This window comes from Balaenoptera musculus, chromosome 11 (assembly GCF_009873245.2).
Source record: "Balaenoptera musculus isolate JJ_BM4_2016_0621 chromosome 11, mBalMus1.pri.v3, whole genome shotgun sequence".
NCBI classification, from domain to species: Eukaryota; Metazoa; Chordata; class Mammalia; order Artiodactyla; family Balaenopteridae; genus Balaenoptera; species Balaenoptera musculus.
The window spans coordinates 66,036,745-66,059,555 of NC_045795.1; the positions used below are offsets into that span (position 1 = coordinate 66,036,745).

At 49.8% G+C, this 22,811-nt stretch overlaps 2 protein-coding genes across 8 annotated transcripts in view; one reads left to right on the forward strand and one right to left on the reverse strand.

The window, feature by feature from the left end:
* Positions 1-4,846: 4,846 nt before the first annotated feature.
* On the forward strand, positions 4,847-12,003 carry LSMEM2 (leucine rich single-pass membrane protein 2). Of its 3 annotated transcripts, none has more exons than XM_036869377.1 (4): positions 4,847-7,965; positions 10,616-10,717; positions 10,810-10,995; positions 11,117-12,003. In XM_036869377.1, exons 1-4 carry the CDS (start codon positions 7,944-7,946, stop codon positions 11,248-11,250), a joined length of 444 nt encoding a protein of 147 aa, XP_036725272.1. In that variant the 5' UTR covers positions 4,847-7,943; the 3' UTR covers positions 11,251-12,003. The 3 variants fall into 3 exon arrangements, with proteins under 3 accessions (XP_036725272.1, XP_036725271.1, XP_036725269.1); XM_036869376.1 differs by having other exon boundaries at positions 4,848-7,965; positions 10,491-10,717; XM_036869374.1 differs by having other exon boundaries at positions 4,849-7,965; positions 10,501-10,717.
* Positions 11,664-22,811, reverse strand: part of IFRD2 (interferon related developmental regulator 2) — a 30,731-nt gene continuing 19,583 nt past the window's right edge. Inside the window, exons 2-12 of one of the 5 annotated variants that reach the window (XM_036869372.1) lie at positions 14,453-14,572; positions 14,283-14,367; positions 14,052-14,176; positions 13,810-13,967; positions 13,597-13,647; positions 13,333-13,511; positions 13,139-13,244; positions 12,670-12,807; positions 12,456-12,584; positions 12,281-12,376; positions 11,664-12,163 (exon numbers count right to left, since the gene is read on the reverse strand). In XM_036869372.1, coding sequence (XP_036725267.1) covers positions 12,083-12,163; positions 12,281-12,376; positions 12,456-12,584; positions 12,670-12,807; positions 13,139-13,244; positions 13,333-13,511; positions 13,597-13,647; positions 13,810-13,967; positions 14,052-14,176; positions 14,283-14,367; positions 14,453-14,572 — 1,268 coding nt within the window. In that variant the 3' untranslated portion in view covers positions 11,664-12,082. Of the gene's footprint in view, positions 12,164-12,280; positions 12,377-12,455; positions 12,585-12,669; positions 12,859-13,138; positions 13,245-13,332; positions 13,512-13,596; positions 13,651-13,809; positions 13,968-14,051; positions 14,177-14,282; positions 14,368-14,452; positions 14,573-22,811 lie in introns of all 5 variants that reach the window. The other 4 variants (XM_036869370.1, XM_036869371.1, XM_036869369.1 and 1 more) reach the window with 4 other exon arrangements.

A 22,811-nucleotide genomic window follows, 5' to 3' on the forward strand; every position in this document is an offset into this window, starting at 1 on the left:
AGACACAGCCTGCTGAGGCTCCAGGGATGTGACACCAGCCCAGGTCCCCGAGGCTGCCAAAAATCGAGTACACGTCTTTTATTTTCTTCCTTTCTTTTTCTTTAACAGCATTTTTCTTTCATTTTCAAGCAACTTGATGGACCATGTTGTGTCTCTTGCAGGTGTAAAGCGTTGTGATTTAGTCGTACATATGCATATGTCTATTTTTTTAGGATCCTTTTCTTATATAGGTTGTGACAAAGTGTTGAACAGAGTCCCCTGTGTTGTAGAGTAGGTCTTTGTGGAGTGTGTATTGTATATATGTTCATGTATACATGTTAATGCCAACCTCCTAATGTATCCCTCTCCCCCATCTTTCCCCTTTGGTAAGCATAAGTTTGTTTCCTAAGTCTGAGTCTGTCGCTGTTTTGTGAATCAGTTGATTTGTATCAGTTTTTAGATTCCACATGTAAGTCATATCCCATGCTATTTATCGACCTCCATCTGATTTAATTCACTTAGTTAGATCATCTTGAGGTCCTTCCATGTTGCTGCAAATGGCAGTATTTCCGTCTTTTGTATGGCTGAGTAGTATTCCATCGTAGATATGTACCACATCTTCTGTATCCAGTCATCTGTCGGGGGACATTTTGCCTGCTTCGGTGTCTCGGTTGTTGTATATAGTGCTGTCATGCACGTTGGTGTGTGTGTAGGTTTTTTTTATTTTTAAATTAATAGCTACTCTATTTATTTATTTATTTATTTTTAGCTGTGTTGGGTCTTCGTTTCGTGCGTGGGTTTTTTCTAGTTGCGGCAAGCGGGGGCCACTCTTCATCGCGGTGCGCGGGCCTCTCACTATCGCGGGCCCTCCCGTTGCGGGGCACAGGCTCCAAACGCGCAGGCTCAGCAGTTGTGGCTCACGGGCCCAACCGCTCCGCGGCATGCGGGATCTTCCCACACCAGGGCCCAAACCCGTGCCCCCTGCATTAGCAGGCAGACTCGCGACCACTGCGCCACCAGGGAAGCCCTGCGTGTAGGTGTTTGAACTATGGTTTTCTCTGGGTGTTTGCCCAGAAGTGTGATTGGGGATCAGATGGTAGTTCTATGTTTCGTTTTTGAAGGAACCTCCCAAGTGTACTTCCCAGTGGCTGTACCAGTTACATTCCCCCCAGCAGTGGAGGAGGGTTTGATTTCTCCATGCCCTCTCTGGAATTTATTGTTTGGAGACATTTTCATGATGGCCATTCTGACTGGTGTCAGATGATACCTCGTTGCTCTTTTGATTTGCAATTCTCAAGTAATTGGTGATCTTCAGCATCTTTTCATGTTTTTTTTTTTCTTCTTTCCCAACAGTGTGAGTGAAATGTACCTCTTGAAATTGTCTTCTGACAAATCCGGCCTGTTCTGAAGTCTTTTCAATTACGTATCCTAGGACATTTCTTGAGCGCAGGTGTTATTTTTTTAAAGCCCTGCAGGCCTTGTGAATGGTAGTGCCCAGAAGCACCGGTTTCCAAGTTGTTGTTCCAGGAATCGTCCACAAGGCGGCAGGCTTCTTCGTGCCTATCTCTGGTCCCTCTGGCAACCAGAGCCTTAGCGAAAGAAAGCGGTGTTCCCGGGTTGTAACTTGGAGGGGCACGTGCCAGAACCAGCACCCAGGGGCTTGTGTCTCCTTCCTTTCTGCCTGTTACCCTTCACCCCCACACAAGTCGCAACCCTTGCCAAAGTGCTACACTGAGGGAGGGTGCCGAGGGTACTGTAGTTGGTACGACACGAAGGCAGGAGGCTGGAGGTGGGAACCCCAGCAGCAGGAGATGTGGAGATCAGGTGACGTTTCAAAGCTCTTGCAGCCCAGAGGATCCACCCTCCTTTGGGTGCACTAGGCTTGGTTGAGCTATAGGAGGGCCTGCCTGGATCTGGAGATTGTGGTCCCATTTCGAGTGGACCAGACACTGCAGGTCCCAGGGGGACTCATTTGCTGGCACATCCTCCCCAGTCCCCTCAGCCCCACGACAACCAGCCTTGAGACACAGCCTGCTGAGGCTCCAGGGATGTGACACCAGCCCAGGTCCCCGAGGCTGCCAAAAATCGAGTACACGTCTTTATTTTCTTTCTTTCTTTTTCTTTTACTGCATTTTTCTTTCATTTTCAAGCAACTTGATGGACCATGTTGTGTCTCTTGCAGGTGTAAAGCATTGTGATTTAGTCGTACATATGCATATGTCTATTTTTTTAGGATCCTTTTCTTATATAGGTTGTGACAAAGTGTTGAACAGAGTCCCCTGTGTTGTAGAGTAGGTCTTTGTGGAGTATGTATTGTATATATGTTCATGTATACATGTTAATGCCAACCTCCTAATGTATCCCTCTCCCCCATCTTTCCCCTTTGGTAAGCATAAGTTTGTTTTCTAAGTCTCTGAGTCTGTTGCTGTTTTGTGAATCAGTTGATTTGTATCAGTTTTTAGATTCCACATGTAAGTCATATCCCATGCTATTTATCGACCTCCATCTGATTTACTTCACTTAGTTAGATCATCTCGAGGTCCTTCCGTGTTGCTGCAAATGGCAGTATTTCCCTATTTTGTATGGCTGAGTCGTATTCCATCGTAGATATATACCCCATCTTCTGTATCCAGTCGTCTGTCGGGGGACATTTTGCCTGCTTCGGTGTGTCGGTTGTTGTATAGAGTGCTGTCATGCAGGTTGGGGTGCGTGTAGGTTTTTGAACTATGGTGTTCTCTGGGTGTTTGCCCAGAAGTGGGATTGGGGGATCAGATGGTAGCTGTCTTTTTCCTTTTTGCAGGAACTACCGCACTGTTCTCCCCGGTTGTTGTACCAATGTATATTCCCTCCAGTAGTGCGGGAGGGTTGCGTTTTCTCCACGCCCTGTCCAGCATTTAGTGTTTTGAGACTTTTTGCTGATGGCCGTTCTTACTGGTTGAGGTCTTACCTCGGTGTAATTTTGATTTGTATTTCTCTAATAATTGGTGATGTTGAGCATTTTTTCATGTGTTTTTTTGCCATCTGTACATTTTCTTTGGAGAATTGTCTAGTTAATTCTTCAGCTTATTTTTTGTTTTGTTGGTGTTTTTATATAGAGCTTCCTGAGCTGTTTCTGTATTTTGGAGGTGAATCCCTTGTGGGTTGCTTCATTTGGACATGTTGATACTTTCCAGCATTTTGACGGTTTTCTTTTTTTGTTTATGGCGTCTTCTGTGCTGAACCATTGAATTTTAATTATGTCCCATATTTTTGTCTTTACTTTCATTTCTTAAGACGTGGATCCAAAAAATATTTTTGCTATTTATGTCAAACAGTGTTGTGTTTATGTTTTCCTCTAAGTGTGTTAGAGTATTTGACCTTACACTTAGGTCTTTAATTCATTTTGATTTTATTTTTATATATGGTGTTAGAGAATGTTGTAATTTCATTCTTTTACATGTAGCTTTCTACCACCAGTCATTGAAGAGAGTGTCTTTTTCCATTTTATATTCTTGCCTCCTTGTCGTAGTTTAAGTAACCGTTTTAGGGTGGGTTTATTTCTGGGGTTTCTATACTGTTCCATTGATCTGTATTTTTGTTTTTGTGCCATACCATCCTGTTTTGATTACTTTAGCTTTGTAGCATAATCTGAAGTTAGGGAGTCTGATTCCTCCAGCTCCCGTTTTTCTATCTCAGGATTGCTTTGGCTATTTTGTGTCTTTTGTTTGGGACCCAGCCTCAAGCTTTTGCAGTTTTCTCCTGCTATCATGAGCTGAGGGGGTGATAAAATGCATGGTAAATAGTGATTTCCCTTCTGCAAACTCAGGGTCTGCATTGGTTTACTTCCTGAATGACTCTGCCTTCCAGCTCAGGAAGAGTGCTGGGTTTTTATCTTGTTTTTGTGTAACTTCTTGGACTTCATGATTTACAGGTTTCACCGTATACCTTTTCATTCCTTCTGATACACAAGTAACATGTTTCATCTTAGCCTGGCCTACATGATCCTCATAGTCCCAGTGTGGCTCATGATCTTGGATTGTGTTACCACTCACTTGATAAATTTGGTGGTGCGGATTGGTGGTCAGAAGGCCATCTGTGTGTTTTTTGTCCTTTTTCAGTATACGCTCCATGTCATTCAGGGTACAGCAGTGGGCCAGAATAACTATGATATCCTACCAGGTCAGGGAGAATGTTAATCCCAGCCTGATAAATTTGTCCCTAAGCTTTTCAGGGTTCTCTGAGAACCTGCCAGATTGCTCCTTACAGATTTCTAGGTCCGGCAGTGAGAAGGGGACATGCTGCACTCTAGCAATTCTCCATTCTCATCAGTTACTTCCCAGATGTCGTAAAAGCCTGGTGGGGCAAAAGTGGGGGCTACCTTTGAGCCTGATTGGAGCCCCACTGGGGAAAGCACCTGGGTTCTGATTTGGGGGTTTCTGATTTGACGGGGTAAGGTGGGGGTCCGGGCCTGAAGACAGGGAAGGGGAAGAAATGGGAGACCGAAAAGATGGCTCGGTGTGCTGACGGCTAGTGGTGGTTGAAAGAGGGGTCTGGCTCCAAACCTTCTGGGAGAGACACAGAAATAGAGGCTAAACACATACGACAGGAATCCCTCAGAGCAGAGTTTTGACAGAGTTTTATAATGGCCTGTGCTTATGGGACTTCTCCCATTTTAGGGACTGTTTACAAAACAGGTCCAGTTGTAAAATGGTGTTAAAGTTAAGGGATTCATTCTGTGGCCACTTCGCCTGGTCGCCCAAGGCATATTGGGGCCAGGCTGTGTTGAAAGAGAAAAGGAGCTTATTCCTTTTTAAACCGCCTAATTTAAATTGTCCCCACTTTTTAAGAATGCAACCCCGAGGATAGTCTTTGAGGATTCCCTGGGTGTTTTTCATGTTTACATATAAATTTGGGGCTAACAACTGGAGATCCCGGGGGCCAGATGGAGCTGAGGCCTAGCGTTACAACCAAGGGGGTCACAGAATTTCCTCCCCAGAGTTCGTGACACAAAGAAGGAGTCCCCAGGATGAAAGGAACAGGAGTGTAGGTGTAAGAATCAAGGGAGAGGTAAAGGGAGGAGGGATAGAAAAGACAGAAAGAGAGAGATTGCCGTTTCAACCTGCCCCCAGCAGGTGTCTATGTAGGCACCAGTCTGCGCACCTTCAGAAAGGGCCAGTGAAGGAGGCAGCACCCTGTCCACTGCCCACTGGGGTGATTAATCCTGGGAAACAACCATTTGTACGTCTCTGTGGGATTCTGATCCACAGGTGGGACTTCTATGCATGCGTACACTTTGTACATCATATGTAGGACTCTAACCCACAGGTAGGATTTGCACCCACAGGTTTTTATAGAAATCTGCCTTGGCCCGTTCCTGATGGGACTTCTCTTGGTGGCAGGAAAATAAAGGTGAGGATATTGTGATGATTGGACTTGCAAAAACTACAGGATATGAGGGTTGAACCTCTATCACTCTCAGAAATCTCCTGTCCGGGAGAGCCTGCTGGACCAAGATCTGCACTGCTTGAGGCGAGCCTCTCCCACCTCTGTTTGTCATCCATCAAGGTGAGTCGTTGTTGGCCAGAGGGAGCATGGTCTCACAAGCTGAGAGGAGTGCTGCTGTAGCTGCCCGATGTCCACTCTCTTGGAACAAGAGGACAGAGAAAGGGGAAGTAGAGAGCTATCAGGAGAGGGAAAGGGAAAACCATGAGGGAAAAAGAACAAAGGGGAGGGGGAAAGCGTTGCCTGAATGATGGTACTGAGACTCTCAGGGGCCAGGAAGGCAGACTTACCAAACGTGATTATGCTGAAACGAGGTTCAGGCGGCAGCTTGTCACCTACGGGGAAACTGCGTTTGTTGGTTCCAGAGGTGCCTGGATTCTCTCCCAGGGAGGGGGCAGAAGTCCCCATAGGTGTCTGGTGGAGTTGCCACCAAGTACGTTACCGACCCAGATTCTTGGACTCTTCAGTGAACAGAAATTGATAAGAGGGCAGACAAGAAATTCAGGCAAGGCTTTACTGGGACTCATGCTGCAGCACAAGGGAGCAGAAACAAACAACAGGTTGCCTTGCTTGCTCCCTGAAGCGGGGGTGGGGGGTGAGTTGGTCCTTTAAATGGGGTGAGGGTAGGGTCAGATCCATGGTTCAGGCGGTAGGGGTGGCTTAGGTGGTCTGCCCACTCTCTTGGTGGTGTCGTGGGCAGGAATCGTGAGAAGTGCACTCCTTTTGCTCCCAACACTTCAGAAGTGGCAGTTGGGTTTTTGGTCTTTTTGTATCTTGTTCATAATTTGCCCCAGTTGCAGGTGCGTAGTTATTTTTAGTCCCTTATAGTTTCTTGTATTCTGTTGCTCCAGGAGTTGTTTGTCCAGGTGTAAGCACTGCAGCAAAAGGTGCCAGGTCCCACCCTGTCTCACTAGTTCTTGCTGTGTGGCCTTGGACACCTTCCTGGAAGTCTCAAAACCTATTTATTTTAAGGATGCTGTGGTGAGGATTAAAGGTGGTTTCCATGTGACTGAGTGGATTCTGTAGGGCCTTTGGGGATACTGACATGCATAGTACAGTTAACCCTTGAATAACACCAGCTTGAGCTGTATAGGATCCACTTACATGTGATTTTTTTCAATAAATAGTACTACAGTACTACAGGATCCCTGGTTTGTTGAATCTGCAGATGCGGAACCATGGTTACAGAGGGTGGGTGAACTGTAAAGTTATATGTGGATTTTCCATTGCACAGAGGGTTGGGATCCCTAACCCCTAGTTATTCAAGGGTCAACTGTATATTCTGGATGATATAATTTCTGGGCTAAATGCTATGAAAAAAATAAAATTGGGTGATGTAGAAAAGAACGTGAGCAGAAGGCCTCACTGAGGGGGTGACATTTGAGCTAAATGACAGGGAGCCAGCCATGGGAACATCTAGGGAAGAGCATTCCAGGTGGGAACAGCCAGTGCAAAGGCCCTGAGGTGGGAACAAGCTTGCGTTTGAGGAATATCAAGAAGGATACAGCAGAGTGATGGATTTCAGATGTTTAAGAAGTAGCTCCTATTGTCTTGCTTTGTCCCATTTGGGAAGGAGGGGCACAGGGGTCCAACAGCAGAGGGTGGGTCCTAAGCTGGACCACTCCCTCTCTTTAAGGGCAGGTGGTGCCATGCATCCTCACATGAACTTGTGTGACCTCTGTTCCCTTATGGAGAGAGGAAGGAGGATCAAAACTTTGCATTGGGCTAAGTGCTTCAGACATGTGCTTATATTTCCATTCTCATGTGCACTGTGCCAGGTAGGAACCATTGTTATTCCTGCTTTACAGATGAGAAAACTGAGGTCTGAAAGGGAGCATTCCTTTACCCAAAGTTGTAAACTTAGTAATAGAAGTATCAACCTTCAACCTATGTTCCTCCACTGACCAGCATGGGTACCTGCAGGTATTGGGGGTGTCTCTGTCCCCTGTGGGGGCTCTCAGAGCCCTCAGGGCACTGGGCTCCAGTTGTTCATCACTCCTAATCCGTGATGCCAGCAGATCAGTGGTGGGTGCTTGTCCCACATTTGCTAGATGAACCCGCTGTGGGTAGGGGTCTTCAGGGGGTGGAGGGGTGGAGATGCACAGGGCTCCCTTGCATGGTCTTGCCATGTGGGACATCACTGGAGGTGAGCCTGAGGAGGCTTGTCTGGATGAAGACACCAAGGCCCTGCAGACATGAGTAGCAGGGTTCCCAGGGTACATGCACTACTGGAGGTGTGCTCTTGCCTGGGCTCCATCACCAGGTAGCTCGTCTAGGCTGGTCCATGTGGGTCACTCTGCTCCTTCCCATGGCTGGGAGGTGCCCCCTCTAAATATAGCCCAGTGTGCTGAGCTCACGCCTATTTTCAGCCCAGGTTGGGAGGCAGCCAGGCCTTCCCCAGGCTCTCAGCGGAGCCACTGCTGCCTCTATCTGGTCCTGGTACTAGGCACTCCCATCGACCCCCTGCCTGCCCAACACCCACCATGCCAGAGGAGGCCCAAGAAGGTAGGAAATGACTGTGAGGGAGGGTAAGGCCCCAATGCTGTGACCCTGTGGACCACGGAGAAACCTGGCCCCTTTCCTACTGACCTCACTTCCTTGACTAGTCATCAGTCACCGTGTCCTAGCTCGAGTAAAGGGACTGGCCCCCTATGCGTGAAGGAAGGGCCTACCATGCCCCGAACGCCTCCTCACCTCATACCTGTAACCCCTGCTGAGGACAGCAGGGAGGGGTTGGGGGCAGGGGAGGGTCAACTACAGGTTGTGCCCAAGTGGGTGTGGGCTGGGCAGGCTGGCCAGTTAAGCTCTTCCTTAAGGGAGGGCACTGGGATTGGGGGCCGGCAGTGGTTTTGCAAAGCATTTGGGCACATGACCCAGGGACTGGGAGTGGATAGGCTTCTGGCCTCCAGTGTGGGCCTGTGTGGCCCCAACTGGCTAAAGGTTGGGGTCCCTTGGCCTGGCCAGACTGACTTCTAGTTAAAGACCTTGGCGGCCACTTTCCTAATTGACTCACTGCATGCAAGAAGTATGGAAGCTCAGAGGGGCCAGAGCAGGGACCTGGGAAGCTTCAGGTACAGTGCTGGCCAGGATGCAGGACCAGCTGCACCAAGGCTCCAGCTTGGCCCAACTGGTCAACTCCCCCCATCACATTTTCGACATTTTATACTGAATGGGAGGGGCCTGGCCCTGGGTGTGGGAGTGTTTGCTTCCTTTTGAGGTCTTTTTTTTTTTTTTTAATATTTATTTTTGGCTGAGTTGGGTCTTCGTTGCTGCGCGCGGGCTCTTCTCTAGTTGCGGCGAGCGGGGGCTACTCTTCATTGCGGAGCGCGGGCTTCTCATTGCGGTGGCTTCTCTTGTTGCAGAGCACGGGCTCCAAGTGCCCGGACTTCAGTAGTTGTGGCTCACAGGCTCTAGAGCGCAGGCTCAGTAGTTGTGGCGCACGGGCTTAGCTGCTCCGCGGCATGTGGGATCTTCCTGGACTAGGACTCGAACTCGTGTCCCCTGCATTGGCAAGCGGATTCTTAACCACTGAGCCACCAGGGAAGTCCCCTTTTGAGGTCTTAAGGATGACATTTACTATGTGTTCTTCCTGGTAACAGAAAGAACCCAAGATCAATTTAAAAGTGTGGGAAAAACACAGCCAAGTGCACAGAATTTAATACGAACCCCAATCCACCACCACCCAGACCTAACGGACAGACAGCACTGGTTTTTGTTTTACACATTTTTGAGCATGTCAAAGGTCAGTTTCAAGCAAATCATGAAGGTTACGGTACTATTCTGAAAGTGTTAGACCCAGAGAGTCCAATCACCCTTGCTTCTATCAGGAGGTATCCTGCCAATGCCCCTGAATTTGTTATCTAGCTTCCAGCTAGGCATCTGGAGATCTTAAGGGGCCAAGAATTTTGTTTTTTAATTTGGCTGCATCGGGCCTTAGTTGCAGCATGTGGGATATAGTTCCCTGACCAGGGATCGAACCCAGGCCCCCTGCATTGGAAGCTCAGAGTCTTAGCCACTGCCACCAGGGAAGTCCCAAAGGGGCCAAGACTTCAAGGGGAGGGGGGAAGCACCACCAGAAGAAAATATAATTTTTAGAGATCACAAAATAAATACTTCACTGGGTCCAAAAATAAGTAATTAAAATCACAAGAACGGTACACAGCCCCAGTGACTAAATGGGCAGAGGCTGTGAACTAGGAAGCCACACAGATATTGGTCAGGCTCTCCAAGCAAAGACCCCCCAACAAAACTGGTCAAGAAAGGCCTTTTCTCATCTCCCAACTTAGCAAATATATATGTGCACACTTATGTATATAAAATTTTTTTCTATGGAGATGCCTATTGGTGGCGACATTTTACTCTTTTGGAGGCTGTGGACAACTATTCCAGAGGACAATGTGATGACAGCTTAAAAGAAAAAGTCCCTGCTGTTTGACCTAGTAATTCTGCTTCTGGGAATCCATCCTTAATAACTATTGGGAAACTGGGGGAAAGCCTTAATACTCAGTGATGCATGTCCTTTTCTAGGGGTTTTTAATTTAGGAAGGGGATTGGAAACAACCTAAATGCCCAGGCAGCCTCGAAGAGATGCCTGAGGGGAGACCTCAAAGGCAAGTGGAACAGTTTGCTAACAAAGGTGGGTCTCCTCTCATGATGAGTGAGAACAGCAGGGTTCACAGCAGAATCACACTTAGTATGTAAAAGGAGGCAGAGCTGAGGCCAGGAGCAAAAGGCAAAAAGCTGGCCAGAATAGGGCTGCTTCTGCTGGGTACCGGGAGAAGGCCCCAGGCACAGGGTCTGCAGGGAAAACTGATAGCAGAAGCAGGAATGAACTTCATGGGCTGTGGGTTGAGTTCTCCAAGCCTGATAAATTCTCTAGAAACGAGCAAGCAGAGGGGAATGCCTGAAAGTCCCTGAGGTGCTTGGAAGGAAACAAATGTAAGTCAAGCAGCACCTCCTGCTATTGTGGGTGAAACAGGCGTACGCAGTTTTCACGTTGTCTTGGTTCCAAATCACGGGTCACTCCTGAGTTGGTTTTAGGGGATCAGGAGCCAAATGCCCCTTCTACCTCTTCTGAGCCCCTGCTGCCGCTGGACACCATCTAGAAGGGAGGGCATGACCCGCTGGCTGAATCAGCCCCACGCTGCCCCTGCAGACACCGTGGCACCAACAAGGAGCAGGGCACCACTGGCTCCTAATCATGTGCAGGAGGTTCGCCTACACCGGGTGGAGTCCATCAGCGATCTGCACAGTGGAGGTGAGAGGGTGCAGGGGAGTGGGACCCATGGACTGGGAGAAGGGAGGAAAGCAGGCGCACCTGCCGCCCTCCTGATCCCGTTTGCCCTGCAGGTTCACTGTGGCCCTACCTGGCCGAGGAGGCGCAGCCATGGGGTGAGCTGCTGGGCATCCTGCCTCCATCGATGTGCGCCCAGACCGGCTGCAGCCCCGCGCACAGCCGCGGCAGCTTCCTGCTGCTGCTGGCGCTGCTGGTGCTCACCTGCCTGGCACTGGCCGTCCTGGCCGTCTACCTGAGTGGTAAGGAGGGCGCAGGAAGCCAGTGGAATGGAGAGACCGAGGCAGTGAAGGGCTGGGAGGGTCGGGTGTTGTGGTGTGGCATGTGGTCTGATAATCCCCCATTACCGCCCACCTGTCTTAGTGCTGCAGAGCGAATCCCTACGCGTGCTGGTGCACACACTGCGAACGCAGGAGGAAATGCTGCTCAAACTCCGGCTCGCCAGCCTCAGCCAGCTGCGGAGGCTCAACTCGACTGAGGCCCGAGCACCCAGTTGAGATGCCACTTGGACCTGGGGCCTGGGGGTATGTGTAGGGGGGAATAAAGTGGCCATTGGTAGCTTTCCCCTCTCCCACTACTGCTCCACATTACTTCCTTGGTGAGGTTTTCATATAAGAGCCTGATCTGACCCCGCAGCTGCCTGCCTTTCTTGCCTTCTCCAGATAGCAGGTTCAGAAGTCTAAAAATAGCTGCCCACCCTGGTCACCCAAACTCTGCCAGGCCTCCCAGTGGGGGGTCCAGCCTCAGCTCTCAAAAGACAGGCTGGGCTCTGAGTAGGGGGAGGAGGGCCCCTGGGGAGAGATTATTTTGGAGGGCAAAGGTGAGATGGAGATAGGGAGGCCCAGCTGGGCCCAAGCCTGGGTTGGTGGATAGGGAGGGCAGGCAGAAACACCCAGAAGCCAGGGCCACAGAAGGCTGCACATTGTTTAATTAATTATCTCTAAAATCTTTAAAACTCAGCATATAAATCCACTCCAGGTAGCCTCACCTCCCCACATGTTGTAGTGGCAGTTGTCCAGATACTATCACCACCCCCGCCCCAAAAGTGGGTCATCCCAGGGGAGCAAGGCCTGAGAAAGGGACAGCCCTCTTCTGCCTGCCCCACAGCCCTGAGACAGGGCAGGAAGTGGCCACAGGGCTGGCGCAGGGGCAAAGCACGAAGGTCCCAAGTGGCCTGGCCTCCAGCCACCCACCCCCATGTCTGTTTTTGGTTTTGTCATTAAAAAAATAAAGCGACAATGCCTGGCAGGGACCAGGTGTTGCACTGTCTGTCCTCTGTTAAAAATATGGGCAAGGATGTGGACAGTCTCCTCTTCGGCTGATCCTGCCTCACAGGATGTCTGCCCGCTTGTCCCGCACACGGCTGCGCGCCTTGGTCCTGGCTTTGAAGGCAGCAGCGTTGTACAGGTGCTGGGGTGGGACAAAGAGTGAGGGTCTAGTGAGCTGGGAGGAGGCAGCCCAGGGCTTCTCCTCCAGCCCCTGCAGAGCTCCAGGCCACAGGAATGGAGGGAAGACAAAGGTGCAAACCTTCTCAAAACGTGAGATCTTGCAGGCCTTCAGGGCAGTGGCATCCAGCACCAGCACAGGGCCCAGACCAAAGATGTCACGGAGTAGCTCGTTGTTCTGGGGGCAAAGAAGGCAGTGAGCTCAGGCCAGTCTGAAACAGCCAAGCGGGGTACCCCTTTGCCATCCGCCTCCCCACCTGGAGGTGGTGGTGCATGCCGGAACCCAGCGCGTCCTTGAAGGCAGCGTAGACCCGGCGCCGAGCCCAGCTGTCCACATAGAGCACCTCGAGCCCGAAGCGGACTGTCTCCTCCTCACACTCGCCGCCCTGCAGGGTAGAGGGGCTGTGACTGGGCTTGGCGGCTATGCCTGGGGGTGCACCCTCGCTAGGATGCATCCCTTGTCACACGTACCTCGACAAAGTGCAGCACGGACCGGAAGGTAGAGCGTTGGCGCCGGCGATCAGCCTTGGCCCGATACTTGTTGCTGTCAGTGGCCAGAGTGCGCAGCGTGCTGCAGAGGGCCTCCATGTCCTCGTAAACAAAGTCCTCCTGCAGTGGGAGCGATGGAGGACGTGGGAGCAGAAGCCTGAGCTCTGTTGGCTTTTAACACAGTGGGGTCGCCCAAATCCTTTCACCAAGAAAGTCATTTTCTTCTCTGCCTGACCCTCCTCTGCATCCCTTCTTGGCCCCTGCCTGCACCAGACACCTCCGCTAAGGGGCCCCATCAGAGCACTTGGCTTCTGAGTCTGTGTTGGGGCTACTTCCCCTCCATAATGACCTAAGGCTACCTTGTTTTCTGTGGCATCCCTGCACCCAGGCTGAGATGGGCAGGTGGTGTCAGCAGGCACCCTCCCCTGCGCCCCCCCGCCATCTCTCACACCTCAAGGTCCCGGGTGAGCTCAAAGAGCAATGCGATGGTCTCGCCGGCAGCCATCCGCAGGTTCACACTTTCACTGGACAAGAGCTGGGGCAGCCGGGGCAGCTGCCTGGGGGAAGTGGCAGGCTGAGCCATGTGTGTGGGCTGGCGGCCTCTTCACCCTTCCCCTCCCACTCCCAGTGGGCAGTCATCCCTACCTGTCCAGGATGCGGCTGATATGGGCGCTGGGGCAGATGGTGAGTAGCAAGGCCCAGGCCTGCAGGGCAGCACAGAGCAAGCCCTGCAGGCTGACAGGGACCACAGGGGCTGTGGAGCCACCCACACCACAGGACCGGCTGAAAACGCCTTCCAAGCAGGTGAGGCAGGAGACCAGGTCCTAGAGGCATAAGGAGGCAGGGGAGTGGCTCAGGGGCAGAGCTAGGGCCTACGTGCTCTACTGCCTGTGCCTGAAGGCCACTTACCTGGACATCGGTGGCAGCCACGTAGCAGCCCAGGCCAAGAGCAGAAGCGCACTGCTGGGAGGAGGGCAAAGCCAGGCCGTGGTCAGAGGGTGAGCCTGGGTTCCCAGCCACGGGGCTCACCCTCGGAGCAGGGGAGCCTGGAGGCAGGTGGAACCCGTGTCTCTGCTTAGGGATTAGGTGAAGGAAGGGTGTCACAGGGCAAGGAACACTCACGTGGAGCCGGACAGCAGGGCTAGCTGTGCTGTCACTGAGCACAGAGACCAGCAGGGGCTGCAGGCTGTGGAATAACTCCTCACCCTTGGGTCCAGGGCCCAGCTGAACGCACAGCAGGCCTAGCACAGCAGCGGCAAGGGCCTGTTCCTCGCCCTTCCCTGCAGGGATGCCTTCCAGTCAGTCAATGCAGCAAGGGCCAGTACCCAGCCAGTTCAGGCCCCCTGTGCGCCCCCAGGCCCAACCTTTCTTGAGGCACTTTTCCAAGGCATCAGCCACTGTGAGGTGGCGCTCCAGCAAGAAGTCGGAGAGTAGGTGCGCTGCTAGGGCCAGACGCAGGCTCTCGAGAGCACCCTGCCGGGTCTTGGCACTGGGGGAGGAAGAAAGGGGTTTGGTGGGCCAATCCTACCTGGGTCACATTTGGCATGGGCTAAGCAGGGACACAGGGGAAGGGATTGGTTGGAAGTCAGGGGTACCTCTTGTCTGTGAGGCAGTCCACATATTCCTTCAACTTCTCCTCAAGGTCTTCCTGCTGGCCCTGCTCATCCACGGCATCCCCCCCTGCAAGGCCAGCTCGTCATCCCCGCTTCTTGCCCTAGCCCACGGAGCCCCACTGAGTCCCTGCCATAGTCCCACCCACTCTCACCAAAGCTTTCCTCTGCTGCGGTGCTAAGAAGGCTGGGACATTCACTGGTGCTGCTGCGGGCCTCGCTGGCTGCCTCATCCTCACTGGAACCTGAGTCAGCTTGCGTACTGCTCCGGGCACCTGGGGAGGGTGGCATGGGGCACATGGTCTGCCTTCATTGATGAGTGATGGCTTTGGTTACCTCACCCGGCCTCGTGACCCCACAAGACAGAATGCTGCCCTTCTCAAGGCTGAAGTGGGAGGCACAGAGGCTGATGCCGGGGACTCTGAGCCAGGAAGCAAGAGAAAGGGAAAGAAGTCTATCTGCTGGGGAGAGTCACACGCCAGGCCCAACCTAGGATATCCTGGCAGGCTTGGTGAGCAGATCCTCCCTGAGACTAGAGCTTGCTTTAAGAAGGAGACTTAGAGGTGGGCAGAGGCGGAAGGGACTGCACAGGCCCCACCTAGGCCTGTGGCTCAGCCTGGAGTGGGGCATATCCAGGCGCATCCTGGGGGAGCTCAACCACCAGCCCAGATTACTCCCCAAAAGGGCCAGGGCAAGGGTCAGGGAAGTCTGACAGAACCGGGGTTCAAATCCCAGCTCTACATCTTAACAGGGGTGTAACCAGGTCAGGTGCCTAGTCTTCAAAGGCTCAGTTTCTCCGTTGCAAAAGAGATGAGAAGCACCTATTCTGGGTAAGTGAAGACAATGACTAGACAAGTGACTAGCTACGGCTCTTCGGTGGGCCAACAAGCTCATCAGGTCACCCATCAGCACTGGGGGCAGAGGCCCAGCTCCTAGTGGATGTAGGTGAGTGCCCCAGGCCTCAAGCATACTGTCTCCTGAGCCCCCCCTTGGTCCACTCCAGGCCTTCAGCCCTGGGTGGATGGACACACAGGCTCCTCCTGACCCTGGGAAGTGCAGAAAGCTGAGTTGCCCCTGATGAGCCCTTGAAAACAGGTGAACACAGGGGACTGTGAGGGTCAGCAGGGCTGGAACACTTATGTGTAAGGGCAGCTGCTGCAGCAGGAGCCCCAGACAGGTTCTGGTCACCAGGCTGGCCCTGCTTCCAGGAACTACGTACATACTCCCTTGTGCCTGCCAGACAAAGTCCAGCACATGCTGCTCACTCCTCTCTCACTACCCTGGCTGACCAAAGCAGCCCAGCCTTCCCTCATTTGTTTCATCATGCCATGGTCCCTCCAGATATCAGGCCCTCGCCCAGTGTATTGCCTCTAAATGGTGCTCTCCTCTTTACCTTCTCAAGACTCACCCAGAAGCCCCTCCCTTGAGGCTTCCTTGGTTCCTGTCTGGGACTGACACCACTCTGTGAACTCGTCCCCCAGCACTAGGCCTTCTGGAGTATTGCTACTTTCTTCAACGTCCCCTTGTAACCAAGCAGGACCCTATGGGGTCTTCCTGGGATAGACCCCTCCACCATATCCTCTGTTGTAGCTCATCTCTGAAGTTCCTAGATAACAGTATCAGATGCACATTTCCTGAGTTGTTTTACAGGTGCTAAAACCACCACCAAATGGAAGAAGTTAACTATGTGATGACCGTGAGCACGTAGACCCTAGACCTACTGGCGCCTAAGGATTGATAATGTTAACACCGTGACACTGCCCTGTTACCTCACCATCAACCAATCAGAGAATTGTGCACGAGCTGATCACATTCGCTGGGACCCCTCTCCCTCACCTCGCCTTTAAAAATGCTTTACAGGGACTTCCCTGGTGGCGCAGTGGTTAAGAATCCACCTGCCAATGCAGGGGATACAGGTTCGAGCCCTGGTCAGGGAAGATCTCACATGCTGCGGAGCACCTAATCCCGTGCGCCACAACTACTGAAGGCCACGCGCCCTACAGCCCGTGCTCTGCAACAAGAGAAGCCACCACAATGAGAAGCCCCCGCTCGCCGCAACTAGAGAAAGCCAGCGCGCGGTAACGAAGGCCCAGTGCAGCCAAAAAAAAAAAAAAAAAGTGCTTTACAGAAACCCTTCGGGGAGTTCGGGGTTTTTGAGCACCAGCCACGGCTTCTCCTTTTATTGGCGCCTTACAATAAACATTGCACTTTCCTTCACCATAACCCAGTGTCAATGATAGGGACAGAGTAAAAGGACAAAGCAAGTAATTAAATAGTTAATCCCAGTAAGGGATTATAAGTAAAGAAAAAAGTATGGGAGACCCCTGTAAGTTAATGATCACTCAAGAAAGCAGGTTTGCTTAACCACAAACCCATGCAACAGAAGCATGAGACATGCTCCAAAACAACACAACAATGGTGGAATGTGACCCACATCCTGCCCAGTGAGCTCCATAAATTAATGATTCCCAGGACACGCTCCTCTGCATGCACTAAAAACAAAAATATAAGGAAAGGTTGACGTTATACTAAAACTTGAAATGAATTCATATTTTATTATACATTACTGCCTTTTTGCTCATTTCCATTGCACCATGACAGTCCTGCTTTGACCATGTAATGACAAGAAAATTCCCCACGTGGAGAAGGAGCTGATGATGAAAGATTGATGTCTACTCAAGAATGAGGAAGCAGGTGGTCTTCTCCCCCCCCCACTCTCCCTTTGATTATAAAACTGTAGCCCACTAACTTGTACCCAATTAATTTGGCTATATTTGGTAAATATGAGGGTTATTTTAAAGAAAAATTTTTTTCACACCTACAAAAAATTATGTTTTAATAAATATTAAATTTTAGTTTTGCTAATTGAGGTCAGTATCTACTGTCTAAAACTCACTTTTCAAGACAGGATTAAGATGGCAGAGGAGTAGGACAGGGAGCTCAACCTCTCCTACAAAGACATTAAAAATACACCTACAAGTGGAATGATTCACACACACCTACTGAATGCCGGAGGAACACCTCAGACTTCTAAAAGGGCAAGAAAACCTCCACGTAACCGGGAAGGACAAAAGGAAAAAAAAAAGGGAATTTCCTTGCAGTCCAGTGGTTAGGACTCCACGTTTCCACTGCGGGGGCGGGGGCGGGGGGGGGGGGGGGGGGGGGGTCATGGGTTCCATCCCTCTTCGAAGAACTAAGATTCCGAAGCAGTGAGACCTGGCTTAAAAAAGGGAAAAAAAAGGCGGGGTGGGGAAGGAATCTAGACACTAGGAATCTAGTGCCCCAGGGAAGGAGCAGTGAAGGTAAAATATTCCAGCACCCTGGGAAGCCTGATCACTGACAGGGACATTAGCCTAGACAAAGGGGAAGGTCCAGACCCTAAGAGGACAGTGCAGCAACCTGTTTGCAATGGCAAAAAGGAGAGTAATCTGCACATAAGGTAGGCACCTCCACCCTGTGCACCACCCTGTGCACCAGAGCCTGAGACGCTCCTCTGCTGGTGGGGGCGGGGTGCTGAATATCAGGCTTCAGAGGTCAGACCAGGGTTGGCTGTGTGGAGACAGCTTGAAGAGGCTGGACTGTGGCAAATGAGGGTGTACTCCTAAGAAGCCTAGGTCCGGACTTCCCTGGTGGCGCAGTGGTTAAGAATCCTCCTGCCAATGCAGGGGACACAGGTTTGAGCCCTGGTCCAGGAAGATCCCACATGCCGCGGAGCAACTAAACCCACGCGCCACTGAAGCCCATGCACTCAGAGCCTGTGCTCTGCAACAAGAGAAGCCACCACAGTGAAAAGCCTGCACACCTCAACGAAGAGTAGCTCCCTCTCGCTGCAACTAGAGAAAGCCCGAGCATAGCAACGAAGACCCAACGTAGCCAAAAAAACAAAAACAAAAACAAAAAAAAGCAGCAGCAGCCTAGGTCCGCCAGAGAGGGAAGGCACAATTACTGGGTGGGCGGTGGGGGGGGGGGGGCCACGGTATGGGAAGAGGGGTGGGAAAAATTAGGGGGCTGGGATTAACATTTACACATTAATATATAGAAAATGGATAATCAACAAGGACCTACTGTAGAGCACAGGGAACTCTACTCAGACCCTATATCTGAAAAGAATCTGAAAAAAGGAACTTTCCTGGTGGTCCAGAAGTTAAGACTCCATGCCCCAAACACAGGAGGGCCGGGGTTCGATCCCTGGTCAGTGAACTAGATACTGCATGCCACAACTAAGACCCGGCGCAGCCAAATAAATAAATATTAAAAAAAAAAAAAAAGAATCTGAAAAAGAGCAGATATATGTAAATGTGTAACAGAATGACATTGCTGTACACCTAAGACAAACACAATATGGTAAATCAACTATATGCCAAAATAAAAGAAAAATTGAAAGAAAGAAAGGAAGAAAGAAAGAAAAGGAAAGGAAAGAAAAGAAAAGGAAAGAAGGAAGGAAGAAAGAAAGAGAGAAAGAAATCCCTACTCTATTCCCCTCAGGCCTCAGGGACCTAGGCTGGAGTCACATCCATGGAGCTTAAGCAGGTTGGGTCCAAAGGCAGGACCGTTGTGGGCCTGAGCGAGCTGGGGAGGATGTGCCAGCAGATGAGCCCTCTTGGACCTGGAGTGCCTGATCCCTTCTGGATGAGACAAAATCTCCAGATCGAGGCGGGTCCTCCTACAGCTAAACCAAACATAGTGCACCCAAAGGATGGTGGACCCTCTGGGCTAGAAGAGCTTTGAAAAGTCACCTGGGGGCTTCCCTGGTGGCACAGTGGTTGAGAATCCGCCTGCCAGTGCAGGGGACACGGGTTCGATCCCTGGTCTGGGAAGATCCCACATGCCGTGGAGCAACTAAGCCCGTGCGCCACAACTACTGAGCCCGCGTGCCGCAACTACTGAAGCCCATGCGCCTAGCGCCTGTGCTCCACCACGAGGGAAGCCACCGCAATGGGAAGCCCATGCACTGCAATGAAGAACAGCCCCCGCTCACCGCAACTAGAGGAAGCCTGCACACAGCAACGAAGACCCAACACGGCCAAAAACAAATAAATAAAATTTAAAAATTAAAAAAAAAAGGAAAAGAAAAGTCACCTGGGCTGCGTGTCTCCTGGTGGTGGAGCTCCCACCTCCATCCTCCTTCCATAGAGTCCCCCACCAAAGTACGCTCAATACCCTCAGCATTGTGGTTTTACAGGGGTTGCGATTTGTCTGGAGGGTGAAGGGTAAGAAGGAAGAAGTAAGGAGACACAAGCCCTCGGGTGTTTCTTCTGGCACATTCTACTCTCAGTTACAACCCAGGAACAGGACTTCCTTTAATTAAGGCTCTGGTTGCCCTAAGACCCAAAGTTGGGCATGCATAACCCTGCCACCATGTGGCAGTTAAGAGTAACAACAACTCTAAAACCAGTGCTTCTGGATACTTAATATTCACAAGGCCTGCGGGGCTGTAAATAAATGATACCTGCCCTGGAGAAATGTCTGGGAGTAAGTAATCAAAACAGAATTCAAAACAGGGCTGACTTTCAAGACCCAATTTTAAGAGGTACATTTTACTCTCACTGTTTCAAAAAAAAAAAAAAAAGCACACAAAAACATACTCAGCATTGCTAATTATTAGAGAAATGCAAATCAAAACTACAAGGAGGTATCACCTCACACCAGTCAGAATGGCCATCCTCAAAAAGTCTACAAACAGTAAATGCTGGACAGGGCGTGAAGAAAAGGGAACCCTCCTACACTGTTGGGGGGAATGTAAAAGGGTACAGCCAGTATGGAGAGTAGCAGCGAAGTTCCTCAAAAAACGAAAAATGAGCAATCATATGATCCGGCAATCCCACTTTTGGGCAAATACCCAGAGAAAACCATAGTTCCAAATGGCTCATGCACCCCTATGTGCACTGCAACAGTATATACAATAACCAAGACAAGGAAGCAACCAAAATGCCCATCGATAAATGAATGGATAAAGAAGATGTGGTACATATATACAATGTAATATTAGCCACAAAAAAGGACAAAATAATGCTATTTGCAGCAACAAGAAGGACCTAGAGATGATCACAGTAAGTCAGACAAAGAATCAAAAAAATCTTATGATATCACTTATATGTGGAATCTAAAAATTGATACAAATGAACTAATTTACAAAACAGAAACAGACTCATAGATTTAGAAAAGAAACTTATGGGTAATTCCCCATGGGTCCAGTGGTTAGGGCTCTGAGCTTTCACTGCCAAGGTCCGAGTTCTATCCGTGGTCACGGAACTAAGATCCCAGAAGCCGCGCAGCATGGCCAAAAAAAAACAAGAAAAGCAAAGAAACTCATGGTTACCAAAGGGGATAGAGGGCAAGGAGGGATAAATTTGCAGGTTGGGATTAACATATACACACGAATGTATATAAAACAGACAATTGAAAACAGAGACCCCACTCTTGGAGGACACACACAAAGTAATGTGTGCATCGGGACCCAGGGGAAGGAGCAATGACCCTGGGGGAGACTGAACCAGACCTACCTGCTGGTGTTGGGGGGTCTCCTGCAGAGGCGGGTGGTGGCTCTGTTTCACCGTGGGGATAAGGACACTGGCAGCAGAAGTTCGGGGAAGTTCTCCTTGGCGTGAGCCCTCCCAGAGTCTGCCATTAACCCCACCAAAGAGGACGGGTAGGCTCCAGTGTTGGGTTGCCTCAGGCAAAACAACCAACAGGGAGGGAACCCAGCCCCACCCATCAACAGTCAAGTGGATTAAGGTTTTACTGAGCTCTGACCACCACAGCAACAGGGAGGGAACCCAGCCCCACCCATCAACAGTCAAGTGGATTAAGGTTTTACTGAGCTCTGACCGCCACAGCAACAGTCAGCTCTACCCACCACCAGAGCCTCCCATCGAGCCTCTGAGATAGCCTCAACCACCAGAGGGCAGGCAGCAGAAGCAAGAAAAACTACAATCCTGCAGCCTGTGGACCAAAAACCACAGTTACAGAAAGATAGAGAAGATGAAAAGGCAGAGGGCTATGTACCAGATGAAGGAACAAGACAAAACCCCAAAAAAAACAACTAAATGAAGTGGAGATAGGCAACCTTCCAGAAAAAGAATTCAGAATAATGATAGTGAAGATGATCCAGGACCTCGGAATAAGAATGGAGGCAAAGATTGAGAAGATGCAAGAAATGATTAACAAAGACCTAGAAGAATTAAAGAACAAACAAACAGAGATGACCAATACAATAACTGAAATGAAAACTACACTAGAAGGAATCAATAGCAGAATAACTGAGGCAGAAGAACGGATAAGTGACCTGGAAGACAGAATGGTGGAATTCACTGCTGCGGAACAGACTAAAGAAAAAAGAATGAAAAGAAAGGAAGACAGCCTAAGAAACCTCTGGGACAACATTAAACGCAACAACATTCGCATTATAGGGGTCCCAGAAGGAGAAGAGAGAGAGAAAGGACCAGAGAAAATATTTGAAGAGATTATAGTCAAAAACTTCCCTAACATGGGAAAGGAAATAGCCACCCAAGTCCAGGAAGCGCAGAGAGTCCCATACAGAATAAACCCAAGGAGAAACACGCCGAGACACATAGTAATAAAAGCGGCAAAAATTAAAGACAAAGAAAAATTATTGAAAGCAGCAAGGGAAAAACGACAAATAACATACAAGGGAACTCCCATAAGGTTAACAGCTGATTTCTCAGCAGAAACTCTGCAAGCCAGAAGGGAGTGGCATGATATACTTAAAGTGATGAAAGGGAAGAACCTACAACCAAGATTACTCTACCCGGCAAGGATCTCATTTAGATTTGATGGAGAAATCAAAAGCTTTACAGACAAGCAAAATCTAAGAGAATTCAGCACCACCAAACGAGCTCTACAACAAATGCTAAAGGAACTCCTCTAAGTGGGAAACACAAGAGAAGAAAAGGACCTACAAAAACAAACCCAAAACAATTAAGAAAATGGTCATAGGAACATACATATCGATAATTACCTTAAACGTGAATGGATTAAATGCCCCAACCAAAAGACATATAGACTGGCTGAATGGATACAAAAACAAGACCCATATATATGCTGTCTACAAGAGACCCACTTTAGACCTAGGGACACATACAGACTGAAAGTGAGGGGATGGAAAAAGATATTCCATGCAAATGGAAATCAAAAGAAAGCTGGAATAGCTATACTCATATCAGATAAAATAGACTTTAAAATAAAGAATGTTACAAGAGACAAGGAAGGACACTACATAATGATCCAGGAATCAATCCAAGAAGAAGATATAACAATTATAAATATATATGCACCCAACATAGGTGCACCTCAATACATAAGGCAACTGCTAATAGCTATAAAAGAGGAAATCGACAGTAACACAATAATAGTGGGGGACTTTAACACCTCACTTACACCAACGGACATATCATCCAAAATGAAAATAAATAAGGAAACAGAAGCTTTAAATGACACAATAGACCAGATAGATTTAATTGATATATATAGGACATTCCATCCAAAAACAGCAGA